This window comes from Salvelinus alpinus, chromosome 8 (genome assembly GCF_045679555.1).
Source record: "Salvelinus alpinus chromosome 8, SLU_Salpinus.1, whole genome shotgun sequence".
Taxonomy (NCBI): Eukaryota; Metazoa; Chordata; class Actinopteri; order Salmoniformes; family Salmonidae; genus Salvelinus; species Salvelinus alpinus.
This window is the reverse complement of record NC_092093.1, coordinates 60645627-60660023: the sequence shown is the minus strand read 5'-3', so window position 1 is coordinate 60660023 and position 14397 is coordinate 60645627. Positions and strand designations below refer to the sequence as shown.

At 46.0% G+C, this 14397-nt stretch overlaps 1 protein-coding gene across 2 annotated transcripts in view; it reads right to left on the bottom strand.

Annotated features, from left to right (window-relative positions):
- The window catches only part of LOC139583385 (apoptosis regulator Bcl-2-like), an 87851-nt gene that overhangs the window by 7563 nt on the left and 65891 nt on the right, over window positions 1-14397 (bottom strand). For both annotated transcript variants that reach the window (XR_011676541.1, XM_071414406.1), the window contains exon 2: window positions 1-385. This exon is cut by the window's left edge. Coding sequence is in view for 1 of the 2 variants with exons in the window: in XM_071414406.1 (XP_071270507.1) it covers window positions 257-385 (129 nt within the window). In the remaining variant the exon portion in view is untranslated. The remainder of the gene's footprint in view (window positions 386-14397) is intronic.

The window sequence follows — 14397 nt, the reverse complement described above, 5'->3', positions numbered from 1 at the left end:
GAACCAGGCTACAGGCCCGGGCTGGGCAGTGCTAAGCTGTGAGCTGATTTCAAAGATACATGAGGAAAAAAGAAGGAGATGGGAACGAGAAACGAAATCTTGTAGTCTGTGTACAGCAAAATTATAGGCTGCCAGTTTTTTGGAAAGAAAACTTGCTGTGGGCCTTTTTTTGGGGGGGGGGGAGGCTACTGGGTAAGGAGCCTTCATCTGGTAGCAGGCGATTGACGAGGGGGAGGGTCTTCTGGGGCCTTTTGTATCACTTCTGGGTGAACAAGGCTCCGATGGTGACTCCGGCGGCTCCCAGGGCGGCCAGGCCGAACACTGTCTTTAGGTACGGCCAGGAGTGAGAGATCCTCTGCTGCTCATACATCTCCACAAAGGCGTCCTGAGAGAGGGAGAGGGAGAGAGAGAGGTTAGTATCACCATCATCAAAGCCACCCTTTAACATTACATCTGTTCTTTATGCTGGTTACTGAACATTCACCTGCTGTGTATGTGACTTTGTTACATTATCAGTTTGTGTCTCATCCAGCCCTGAGTGTACAAGACATTAGGAACACCTTCCTAATATTGTGCTGCAACCCATTTTGCCCTCAGAACAGCCTCAATTCGTCGGGGCATTGACTCTACAAGGTGTTGAAAGCGTTCCACACGGATGCTGGCCAATGTTGACTCCAATGCATCCCACAGTTGTGTCAAGTTGGCTGAATGTCCTTTGGGTGGTGGATTATTCTTGATACACACATGGGAAACTGTTGAGCGTGAAAAACCCAGCAGCATTGCAGTTCTTGACACAAACCAGTGCGCCTGGCAACTACTACTATACTCCATTTAAATGCACTTAAATATTTTGTTTTGCCCATTCACCCTCTGAATGGCACACAAACACAATCCATGTCTCAATTGTCTCAAGGCTTAAAAATCCTTCTTTAACCTGTCTCCTCCCCTTCATCTACACTGATTGAAGTGAATTTAACAAGTGACATCAATAAGCGATCATAGCTTTCACCTGGATTCACCTGGTCAGTCTATGTCATGGAAATGTTTTGTCCACTCAGTGTATGTATAGGCACTAGGCATCAGGAAACCCAAACCCCCCTGGGCCTTGGTCCAGCAAGGTCTCAATGACAATGGCTGCATGTGGCCCAGATCTCTGTGACTCTACTCCTGAGCTTCCACTGTCTGTGGTACACATAGGGACAAAAGACAGGAACAGACGACCATGTCTCACAGCCAGCCTCTCAGTAAGAAAGAGACTCAGTTTAATGCCTCCTACACACACACACACACACACACACACACACACACACACACACACACACACACACACACACACACACACACACACACACACACACACACACACACACACACACACACACACACACACACACACACACACATTTACGCTCCTTCTTTGCATACCAGGCATAGTAAGACCAAAACATCAAATTCCACACGACTATGAACCACATGTAAATGTATCTCAGCATATCTTGGTTTGCAACAGGTTCTTCCCCAAATGTGTCCACTGGACCGGTTACAAGGAAACGTTCAGGTTCTTCCCCCTGCGTGTTCAGTGTAGTGTAATTGTAATATGATAAGCAAGGGGATAACCCTAATGAATCGCTGTTCCTGGTAATACTTTGCTTTTCATAACTAGTTGGAAAAAATGTAATCTGATGCAATATAATCCCACTGCAGCTCCTCTAGATGGGATCTTTCCAAAGTTAGTTTAAGAGGATGTAACACTGCCTCAGGTGCTAGACTGCCTCCAGTGTTTGACGTATTTTGGTCGACATCGAAGGCTGTTTTATCACTGTAAACACTGTTACTGTGTGTGGTTGTGACCTGTGACCTGTGACCCCAGGTTGTGCAGTAGGAGCTGGGTATGTAACACTGTATTCACAAATCTTCACAAATGTGTGTGTTTCTTTTTTACAGCCAGAACTCTATGGCCAGAACCCTAGATCCTAGTGTGTGTGTGTGTGTGTGTGTGTGTGTGGGTGTGTGTGTGTGTGTGTGTGTGTGTGTGTGTGTGTGTGTGTGTGTGTGTGTGTGTGTGTGTGTGTGTGTGTGTGTGTGTGTGTGTGTGTGTGTGTGTGTGTGTGTGTGTGTGTGTGTGCGTGCGTGCGTTCGTGCGTGTGTGTGTTTGGTAGATTGTAAGGCATTTCACTGTACTTGTGCATGTGACATTCAAACTTGAAACTTGAAATTAGATTGAATATTAGTGTGCCTCCGATTTCTCCCCCCCTCCCCATACACAGAGGAGTAGCCTGCTTAATAAGTAAAGCCACATTGTTTTTATTGCAGCGTACTTGAACCGTATTACACTTGGCACAGACTCTCATCTGCAGCTCAAACCCGTCATCTGAGTTCAGCGTTCCACAACGTGCTGCCTGGGAGGAGGGTAACAGACTGCAAAAAGGAAGCGTTCCACAACATGCTGCAAGGGAGAAGGTTAACCCACAACCGCCGCACATCAAAACCAGTTAGAGCAGATGACGAGACGTGAAGGGGAGGAAAGAGAGAGAAAGGGGGGAGAAGGATAGGGGTAGAGGCGTGCTCTGGTGCTGGGATGTTAACCCACAGCTGCACATCAAAACCAGTCAGAGTAGACGAGACGTGGAGGGAAGAGGAGAGACAGAGAGCAAAGAAGAGTTAGCTCAAGTCAGAGCGCTGATGCAATATTCAGCACCATTTATCCAGAGGTGTAGCTCACACAAGTCTGTCTTCATAGTCCAGAATCATCCTCTAGCTAGAATGGATAGGCCAACAAAGTTGGATTTAAGTCTTGGAGTAATCCCAATTTCCCATACACACATACCTTCCATCGTTCTACACTAAATGTCACTGAGGAAAAAGCACGTATGGATCTTTTCTCTGACAGCCACGGGTCAATATCCTGTGTCTTGTATGACGAGCACTGCATCATATCATGTACTTAATCCCCTCTCTTCCAGAAATATCATGTTTATAGCCATCCTTCCCACTTCCAATATTCCCCCACGGTGCTTACTGTAGTAAAGATGATCAATCGAAAAGTGCATCATTCAAAGTGTTCAATTACGAGAACAATTTCTCTACATTTCCACCACTCAGCAAAAGAAGAGATTGATGACATCATGGGAAATTCCTTGATTGCTCAGTCTGGTCATACAGAGGCATGACAGCATCCCAATAGGAACTGCCACTACTTGTCTCATTAGCTTATTCATAAACGTTGTCTTATCACGGCTAATTACATGAATCGATTCCAGCTGGGGGAACAGTTGTCCAGATGAGTACAGTTGATCATGCATATCCAGCGTTAACAAAACAACCTTGTGCATGTACTGTAAAGAGTAGATGTCCCACTGGTTCCCTGTTGTCACAGTTGTTTCCACTGTCGTGCTTCCACAGTATGGGGCTATACACTAGCACTGACAAGAGAGCTGTACAAAACATGGACATACGTCAGTCCAAAGATACCAACGCTGGTTTGATGTCATGGTTTATTCCATTCTCTCGATTCGTTTGTTCCCCCTCTGGCCAGATAGAGCAGACGTGCAGTGTGTATTTCATTATGACACACAAGCATGGGCTATTAGGTGTTTACACCTGCAACAACAGCTGCTTTGTTGATCACCTGATACACACACACTCTGTCCCCTCTCTCTCCTCCTCTATCTCTCTCTCCCTACCCCCTCTCTCTCTCTCTCTTCAGGTTACTTTATGGTGCTGTCCTCTCCAATGGCTTCCATTCCTCCTCGTCTAATGTTTTGCTCTCACAAATACAAGAGCAGGTCCCCAAGGAATGCAATGACTTTAATTTGGAGTAAACCTTTCTTAGCAGCTATCCTGTTTGCTAGCCAGAGGGTCGGTGACAGACAGGGCCCCTTGGATTTCCAACATATTGACAGGTTGGCTACCTCCATCCCTGTTTGTTTTACGTTTTTCCCCCCACCTCGGCAAACATTGTCACCGGGCAAGCTTCCGGCGTGTGTTTGAACAGACCGGCTCTGTTTGCCCAAGGCCAGTACTAATAGCCTCTGAACGCAGCTCTGACTTTTAGATGGAGCAGCTGAGCTAGCTAGCTGAGCCAAAGATGATCTGTTATATTGACAAGATGGACCAGTGACCGGTCTAAACAATGGAAATACATGACCTCAAAGATGGAAGGCGAGAGCAGGCGAGATCAGGTGGGACCATTCTAGCCAATGAAAGGGCAGATACCCGTGTGAATTGTTTTGCATAAATGCCACGTGTCCACTTATTATCAGTGCATTTGTAACAACCTAGCCATTAGAAAACTTCTATTCAATCAAATAAGCCTAATCTAGCAAATTAATAATTACATTTTATGTTGACCAAATTTGACATTCTCTCATTGACCTCCATACAAAAATCCCCCAATTCCTGGTCTTATTTTTGTTAATAGATTTTTGGGCATAGTAAACCCACTTGCTTCACCAGTGCTGTCATGGCCACCAGGATATACTAGCCTACTTGTTTGGGCTTACGTAATGTTAATGCTAACAGCGAGGTGAATAAAAATAAGTGGCCACTATGTAAAGATGTCAGTAAATATATTATATATATTTATATGCATCCTAAGAAGTAGTGTTACTGACATCTCTTTACAAACAAAACGATGACATTTACTCAACTTGAAAATGGCGCCAACAGGGAGGGCTGCTTCGCTTCTTGCTCTTAGGAAACTTTGCAGTATTTCGTTTTTTTATGTATTATTTCTTACATTGTTAGCCCAGAATTATTTTGTGTTATTACATACACTCGGGAAGAATTATTGGATATCAGAGCGGCGGTAACTCACCAGCACTACCAGCATCACGACCAGGAATACAACTTTCCCGAAGCAGATTCTTTGTTCGCACCCCCCAGGGCAATTGAACTGATTCCAGAAGCCGACCCAAAACAATGGCGGTGAAGGAGAGGTACTCGGAATGGTCTTCTAGTCCGATTTAGGAGACGCGCACACCACCCACCGCTTCTGAGTATATTACTCGCTAATGTTCAGTCTCTGGATAATAAAGTTGACGAGCTCAGGGCGCGGGTCTCTTTCCAGAGAAACATCAGGGATTGTAACATACTCTGCTTCACGGAAACATGGCTCTCTCAGGATATACGCGCAGACAGGAATAAATATCTCTCCGGGAAGAAGAAGGGCAGGGGTGTATGTTTCATGATTAACTACTCATGGTGTAATTGTGATAACATACAGGAACTCAAGTCCTTTTGTTCACCCGATCTAGAATACCTCACAATCAAATGACAACCGTATTATTTCCCAAGAGAATTCTCATCGGTTATAGCCAAGGCCGTGTAAATCCCCCCTCGAGCTGATACCACGACAGACCTCAAAGAACTCCACTGGACTATGCAAACTGGAAACCCCATATCCTGAGGCTGATAAATTTGATAAAAAGGATGCTGAAGTTCTATCAACACATTGACTGTAGTACTTGCGCTGCCAAAACACTCGACCTCTGCTACTCCAACTTCCGGGATGCCTATAAGGCCCTCCCCCACCCTCCTTTCGGCAAATCTGACCACGACTCCATTTTGCTCCTCCCTTCCTATAGGCAGAAACTCAAACAGGAAGTATCCGTGCTAAGGACTATTCAACGCTGGTCTGATCAATCAGAATCCACGCTTCAAGATTGTTTTGATCACGCGGACTGGGATATGTTCCGGGTAGCTTCCGAGAATAACATTTACGAATACACTGATTCGGTGACTGAGTTTATCAGGAAGTGTATAGGAGATGTTGTACCCCCTGTGACAATTAAAACCTACCCTAACCAAAAACTGTGGATAGATGGCAGCATTCGCCAAAAATGAAAGCACGAACCACCACATTTAACCATGGCAAGGTGACTGGGAATATGGCAGAATATAAACAGTGTAGTTATTCCCTCCGCAAGGCAATCAAACAGGCAAAACATCAGTATAGTGACAAATTGGCGTCGCAATTCAAGGACTCAGACACTAGACGTATGTGGCAGGGTCTACAGACAATCACGGACTACAAAAGGAAAACCAGCCATATCGCAGACACCGACGTCTTGCTTCCAGACAAGCGGCACGCTACCAAGGACTGTGGGCTCTCCTTCTCCGTGGCTGATGTGAATAAGACATTTAAGCTTGTTAACCCTCGTAAGGCTGCTGGCCCAGACAGCATCCCTAGCCGCATCCTCAGAGCATGCGCAGACAGGCTGGCTGGTGTGTTTATAGACATATTCAATCTCTCCCTATCCCAGTCTGCTGTCCCCACATGCTTCAAGATGGCCACTATTGTTCCTGTACCCAAGAAAGCAAAGGTAATTGAACTAAATGACTTTCGCCCTGTAGCACTCACTTCTGTCATCATGAAGTGCTTTGAGAGACTAGTCAAGGATCATATCACCTCCACCTTACCTGTCACCCTAGACTCACTTCAATTTGCATACCGCCCCAATAGATCCACAGACGTGGCAAATGCCATCACACTGCACACTGCCCTATCACATCTAGACAAGAGGAATACATATATAAGAATGCTGTTCATTGAGTATAACTCAGCATTCAACACCATAGTACCCTCCAAGCTCATCATTAAGCTCGAGGCCCTGGGACTCTAAACCCTGCCCTGTGCAACTAGGTCCTGGACTTCCTGACGAGCCGTCCCTAGGTGGTGAAGGTAGGAAACAACACCTCCACTTCTCTGATCCTCAATACTGGGGCCCCACAAGGGCGCGTGCTCAGTCCCCTCCTGTACTCCCTGTTCACCCATGACTGCGTGGCCAAGCACACCTCCAACTCAATCATCAAGTTTGCAGATGACACAACAGTAGTAGGCTTGATTACCAACAATGACAAGACAGCCTACAGGGAGGAGAGGGCTCTGGGAGTGTGGTAGCAGGAAAATAACCTCTCACTCAACGTCAACAAAACAAAGGAGATGATTGTGGACTTCAGGAAACAGTAGAGGGTACACCCCCCTCCCCCATCCACATCAACAGGACTTGCAGTGGAGAAGGTGGAAAGCTTCAAGTTCCTCGGTGTACACATCACTGACAAACTGAAATGGTCCACTCACACAGACAGTATGGTGAAGAAGGCACCTCTTCAAACTAAGGAGGCTGAAGAAATTTGGCATGTCACCTAAAACCCTCACAAACTTCTACAGATGCACAATCAAGAGCATCCTGTTGGGCTGTATCACTGCTTGGTATGGCTGCACCGAACCACAACCGCAGGGTTCTCCAGAGGGTGGTGCGGTCTGCCCAACGCATCACCGAGGGAAAACTACCTGCCCTCCAGGACACCTACAGCACCCAATGTCACAGGAAGGCCAAAAATATCATCAAGGACAACAACCACCCAAGCCACTGCCTGTTCACCTTCCTATCATCCAGAAGGCGAGGTCAGTACAAGAGCATCAAAGCATCATTACCCATCTCATATGTATAAACTGTTTTCTATACTATTCTACTGTATCTTATTCTATGCTCCTCTGACATTGCTCGTCCATATATTTTTATATTCTTAATTCCATTCCGTTACTAGATTTGTGTGTATTGGGTATATGTTGAGTAATTGTTAGATATTACTTGTTTGATATTACTGCACTGACAGAGCTAGAAGCACAAGCATTTCGCTACACCCGCAATAACATCTGCTAAACATCTGTATGTGACCAATAATTATTTTTGATTTGACCCATCAGTGTACCTATTCTTCAACAACCTGATTAGCGCAATGATAACTGACTTCCTTGGAATATCAATAGCAATACTACCTAAAAACAGCCAACCAAGCCTTTCCCAGAGTTTTCCCTAATGGATTGGATCAGAGCCCAGGTAATGTAACAAAGCCAGCCAAATGTGACAGGCTCTGACTCACTGTACCCACACATGGGTTATTAGGGGTTTGAGGTCGTTTAATCCAGGGGAATTAGCCAAATGGATGGGCTTTAGACAGATTTGCATGAGATGCTGATTAGGGCATCAGACTGGGTAATGGAGGAATGCTTCCTCTGGGGAGTTTCCTCTGTCGGTTCACTGGGGGTTCAGCATGATGGGATGGCTCACTGTGGAGAGACGATCAAACTCATAAGTGCTCTGTTTCTCTTTCCTCTCTCTCATTTCCTTATTCCTGGGTCTCTTTCTTCTCTCTCATTTCCTTATCCCTGGGTCTCTTTCTTCTCTCTCATTTCCTTATCCCTGGGTCTCTATCCTCTCTCTCATTTCCTTATCCCTGGGTCTCTATCCTCTCTCTCATTTCCTTATCCCTGGGTCTTTATCCTCTCTCTCATTTCCTTATCCCTGGGTCTCTATCCTCTCTCTCATTTCCTTATCCCTGGGTCTTTTTCCTCTCTCTCATTTCCTTATCCCTGGGTCTCTTTCTTCTCTCTCATTTCCTTATCCCTGGGTCTCTTTCTTCTCTCTCATTTCCTTATCCCTGGGTCTCTTTCCTCTCTCTCATTTCCTTATTCCTGGGTCTCTTTCCTCTCTCTCATTTCCTTATCCCTGGGTCTCTATCCTCTCTCTCATTTCCTTATCCCTGGGTCTCTATCCTCTCTCTCATTTCCTTATCCCTGGGTCTCTATCCTCTCTCTCATTTCCTTATCCCTGGGTCTTTTTCCTCTCTCTCATTTCCTTATCCCTGGGTCTCTTTTCTCTCTCTCATTTCCTTATCCCTGGGTCTCTATTCTCTCTCTCATTTCTTTATCCCTGGGTCTCTTTCCTCTCTCATTTCCTTATTCCTGGGTCTCTTTTCTCTCTCTCACATCTCTTTCCTCTCTCTCATATACATATCCCTAGGTCTCTTTCCTCTCTCTCATATCCATATCCCTGGGTCTCTCACCTCTATCATACACATCCCCCTCTGTTTGTTCTTTATCTCTGTCTCTGGGCTTGATTCAATCCATAGCGCTGAAGTTCTGCGCTGTAGCGTGGTTGAAATTTAAAGTGAATTTCCGATTGAGCCAACATACGCAGCGTTTAGTGTGAATGCAGTCTCCGCGGGAACATTGCTTTTAAATGTATTGCGTTGTAGTACAGGTCTTCTTCAGCGCTATGGATTTAATTGAGCCCACTGTCTCTCACTCCACCCCTCTCTACTTACATACACTAACTAGGACATATATATATATATATATATACATACATACAGTGCATTTGGAAAGTATTCAGACCCCTTAACTTTTACCACATTTTGTTACGTTACATCCTTATTCCAAATAGGGCTATCATCTTTATTCCACCCCTACCTTGTCACAACACAACTGATTGGCTCAAAAGAAATTCCACAAATTAACTTTTAACAAAGAACACCTGTTAATTGAAATGCATTCCAGGTGACTAGCTCGTGAAGCTGGTTGAGAGAATACCAAGAGTGTGCAAAGCTGTCATCAAGGCAAAGGGTGGCTACTTTGAAGAATCTCAAATATAAAATTATTTTGACTTGTTTTGGTTACCACGATTCCATATGTTTTATTTCATAGTTTTGATGTCTTCACTATTATTCTGTAATGTAGAAAATAGTAAAAATAAAGAAAAACCCTTGAATAAGTAGGTGTTCTAAAACTTTTGACTGGTAGTGTATAACCAGAGTCTATACCAGGTAATCGTCTTTGATCAAATGACATAGGTGGTCCAATTCCAGGTGAGGTAGTCTTCTTAATGTGGAAGGACTGAGAAAAATCCCTTGTTGTTCTTAGTGTAAAACAAAAAGAGATTGGTTATTCTCAAAGCTCCAACAAAGGACTACCTCTTGGATTCTTGTCAGGCAGGGAGTTGAGAATGAGAATAGGAACGTTGAGGGCTTTGCCCTGCTCAGACACCTGTCACATGTTGGCAACAACACATCCCCCCTGCCTCTCATTTGTGCTGAAAAACCTCCACTGACCCCAACCTCCTCCCCTCAACTAGGCAGACACACAGATTTTATTAAGAGGGCCTCTTTTCTGGCAGGCATAAAAAAAATAGTTTAACGGTTTTAGATTGCCAGAAGGATGTCGCAATAGAGGAGAAAGGAAGCAAAACTCTCTGAAAATGGGGAGGCTTCCGATTCAGGCCTACCCACTGTGTCAGATGACAGTTGACCTGTTATTTGCGTCAAAAGCCAGACCCTTTGATTCATTGTTGTAAGTTCAAGGAAAGAAAGTAAATCGTATTGCCTTGGAGCTTTTGGTTGTGGCCTCAATTGACAATGCTGGGATTGTACACAGAATAACATTGACTGTGTGTGTGTGTGTGTTTCTGTTAATTTGAGTCTCTTACAGAGAAAACAAGGCCTTAGTTCATGTCAAGTGTAGTCAGTCCTGTAAAATTATGAGCTCAGACAATCACATACTCCTGAATTCAAGAATGCAATTATTTGCTGATCTACTTGCTGCCTATCCCATGATGCACTGTGTGCTTGGCTCAGAGGCCTCCTATGAACCTTACCCTAACACATTATGACAAGCCATACCCTAACACATTATGACAAGCCATACCCTAACACATTATGACAAGCCATACCCTAACACATTATGACAAGCCATACCCTAACACATTATGACATCCTTTCACACAGCCATTTAACCTGAGTCAACCCGTCCCAACTGACAACTGTACCATACAGCCAAGAAGTTCTCAGGTCTCACATAACCCCAGAGCTGAACACGAATGTCTCCATCCATCCAATCACGTGGAAGCATGACTCTAGGTAAGGTTTTTCCCCGTCATGTTTTCAGCCATCAGAGCGGATTAATTAGCTGGCCACAGATATAAATGCACCATGGGAAAGGGAACAAGGCACGATTAACACTGCACTGCCTAAGAAGAGGAGTGTGTAGAGCTGTGGCGGTCATGACATTTTGTCAGCTGGTGATCGTCATGCAAATATCTGCCAGTCTCACTTTAATTGACCGTTAATTAACATAAAACACATTTAGCATCTCGTGGCTTCCACGCATAGCTTACAAGCCACTGATGCGGACCCTTGGAACATCTACATTTAAAAAAAGTTGAATAAATCAAGTAATAGCCTACACCATCACAATAAATCCATTGTTTATTTTAGACAGGTCTAAAGAAACATGATATGAAGAAAAAGTTGCCTATTTCAGAAGTACAGAATAGCATATTCTGAGTTGTCCTTATGTTAGGCCCTGATCTGGCTATGCCAAATTGCCGTGGGCTACACTACTTAATTTAGCAGACAAGATTTGCTTAGAATTCTGTGCCATTATTTTACATATTATTTTATAGTATGAAGAATACTATTGAACATAGCTGAATAAAATAGAAAGGATATTTCTCCAAATGATTTGAGGGAGTGCGCACATGCAAATATTCTGTGTTGAGCAGTTAACAAAGAAACAGGTACTCCTATTTGCTTAATTCAGAGTTATTAATGTAACTTTAGTTGTTCTACAAACGTTGGGCTATATGTTTTGATTGTTAATACATTCTAAGGCTGCATGACGCGACTCTAATGATGACTTGAAAAAAGTTGCATGAAAGGCATGAGCTCTGCTCTGTTTCTTGTGCAGGCTGCACATCAGTCGCTCATTCACAATTTGACAAACACTTTATAATATTTTTTACCAATCAGACTATTCTTAAATGTATTTGGTCTTCTAGTGTGGAATTCTTTTTGATTTAGAATGGCCCACACAAAAACATGTCATCTGTAGCCTGCACTCGAATAGCGAATGGCGGTTACGTGCGGTTACGTTTTTAATATGCAAGCACAGTCCTAGGTTTAGGGAAGCTATGTTTCCCTGAAGTAAATGTAATTAAATTGCCAAAACTATATAGCCTAATTAGCATATTCCTGTCTATACAGAAATAAATAAAATCATTCAAAATAGGCTACTAAAGCATGATTTGGCCACAGAAGAATATTAGCTTTTTTTATCGTTTGGATTGTTTAAAATTGCATTACTACTGTCAGAAGGAAACGCAATTTGGGCAGATTATTGTTGAGTAGCAACTGTCAGTGAAACGTAGAGAGGTCAAACCAGGCATATCGCAATATTTCGGAAAAAAATCGTTTGGAAAGCAAATGGTTATAACTGTAAAGAGATGACTGTAACGGCTGTCGCTCTCCTCATCCTCGGACGAGGTGAGGAGAGAAGGATCTTCAGACCAAAATGCAGCTTGAGGGAAATAAGCCATCTTTATTATAAATACGACGATGGCAACACGAAAACACAAACACTTTCAAATTTACAAAATAACAAAACGACGTATACGAAACCTGAACATAAACTTACATAACTAATACGTAACACTTACGGACAGGAAACATACTACATCGAAACGAAACGAACAACCGAAACAATCCCGTATGGTGTAAGACATAACACAGACACAGGAGACAATCACCCACAAACAAACAGTGAGAATGCCCTACCTAAATATGACTCTTAATTAGAGGAACGCCAAACACCTGCCTCTAATTAAGAGCCATACCAGGCAACCCAAAACCAACACAGAAACAGAAAACATAGAATGCCCACCCAACCTCACGTCCTGACCAACTAACACACAAAAACTAACATAAATAGGTCAGGAACGTGACAGTACCCCCCCCACAAGGTGCGAACTCCGGACGCACCAGCACAAAATCTAGGGGAGGGTCTGGGTGGGCATCTAACCACGGTGGTGGCTCAGGCTCCGGGCGCGGTTCCCACCCCACCATAATCCATCCTAACTTCCTCCCTCCAAGAATGTCCACCCTCTTTTGACCCCCACAAAATCCCCTTAACAACATATCTAATAAGGACAACACCGGGACAGAGAGATAAATCAAGACAGAGGGATAGATAAGAATATAGAGATAGATGAAGATAGAGAGGGAGATTAGGATAGAGGGGCAACTCCGGACTGAAAGGCAGCTCCGGACAGAGAGACAGCTCTGGACTGATGGGCAGTTCTGGGTATCTAGCCTTTTCAGGCTGAAGGTCAGCTCATGGCTGACTGACGAATCTCGACGCTCATGGCTGGCTGACGGCTCTCGACGCTCATGGCTGGCTGACGGCTCTCGACGCTCATGGCAGGCTGACGGCTCTCGACGCTCATGGCAGGCTGACGGCTCTCGACGCTCATGGCGCTCTGACGGCTCTCGACGCTCATGGCGCTCTGACGGCTCTGGCTGCTCATGGCGCTCTGACGGCTCTGGCTGCTCATGGCGCTCTGACGGCTCTGGCTGCTCATGGCGCTCTGACGGCTCTGGCTGCTCATGGCGCTCTGGCGGCTCTGGCTGCTCATGGCTCGCTGGCGGCTCTGGCTGCTCATGGCTCGCTGGCGGCTCTGGCTGCTCATGGCTCGCTGGCGGCTCTGGCTGCTCATGGCTCGCTGGCGGCTCTGGCAGATCCTGTCTGGTTGGCGGCTCTGGCAGATCCTGTCTGGTTGGCGGCTCTGGCAGATCCTGTCTGGTTGGCGGCTCTGGCGGATCCTGTCTGGTTGGCGGCTCTGGCGGATCCTGTCTGGTTGGCGGCTCTGGCGGATCCTGTCTGGCTGACGGCTCTGGCGGCTCCTGTCTGGCTGATGGCTCTAGCGGCTCCTGTCTGGCTGACGGCTCTGTAGGCTCATGGCAGACGGGCGGCTTTGCAGGCTCATGGCAGACGGGCGGCTTTGCAGGCTCCTGGCAGACGGATGGCTCAGACGGCGCTGGGGAGACGGATGGCTCAGATGGCGCTGGGGAGACGGATGGCTCAGATGGCGCTGGGGAGACGGATGGCTCAGATGGCGCTGGGGAGACGGATGGCTCAGATGGCGCTGGGGAGACGGATGGCTCTGGCCGGATATGGCGCACTGTAGACCTGGTGCGTGGTGCCGGAACTGGAGGCACCGGGCTAAGGATAAGCACCTTCCTACTAGTGCGGGGAGCAGGAACAGGGCACACTGTATTCTCAAAGCCTACTCTATCCCTGATGCGTGGTACCGGCACTGGTGACACCGGGCTGAGGACAAGCACATCAGGATTAGTAGGGGGAGAAGATTCAGGGCTCTGGAGACGCACAGGTAGCTTAGTGCGTGGACCCGGAACTGGAGGCACCGGGCTAGATACACGCACTACAGGGAGAGTGCGTGGAGGAGGAACAGGGCTCAGGATACGCACTGGTAGCCTAGTGCGTAGTGTAGACACTGTAGGTACTAGGCTGGGGCGGGGAGGTGGTGCCGGAAATACCGGACCGTGGAGGCGTACTGGCACTCTTGAGCATTGAGCTTGCCCAACCTTACCTGGTTGAATACTCCCGGTTGCCCGACCAGTGCGGGGAGGTGGAATAACCCGCACCGGGCTATGTAGGCGAACCGGGGAAACCATGCGTAAGGCAGGTGCCATGTATGCCGGCCCGAGGAGACGCACTGGAGACCAGACGCGTTGAGCCGGCCTCATGACACCTGGCTCAAT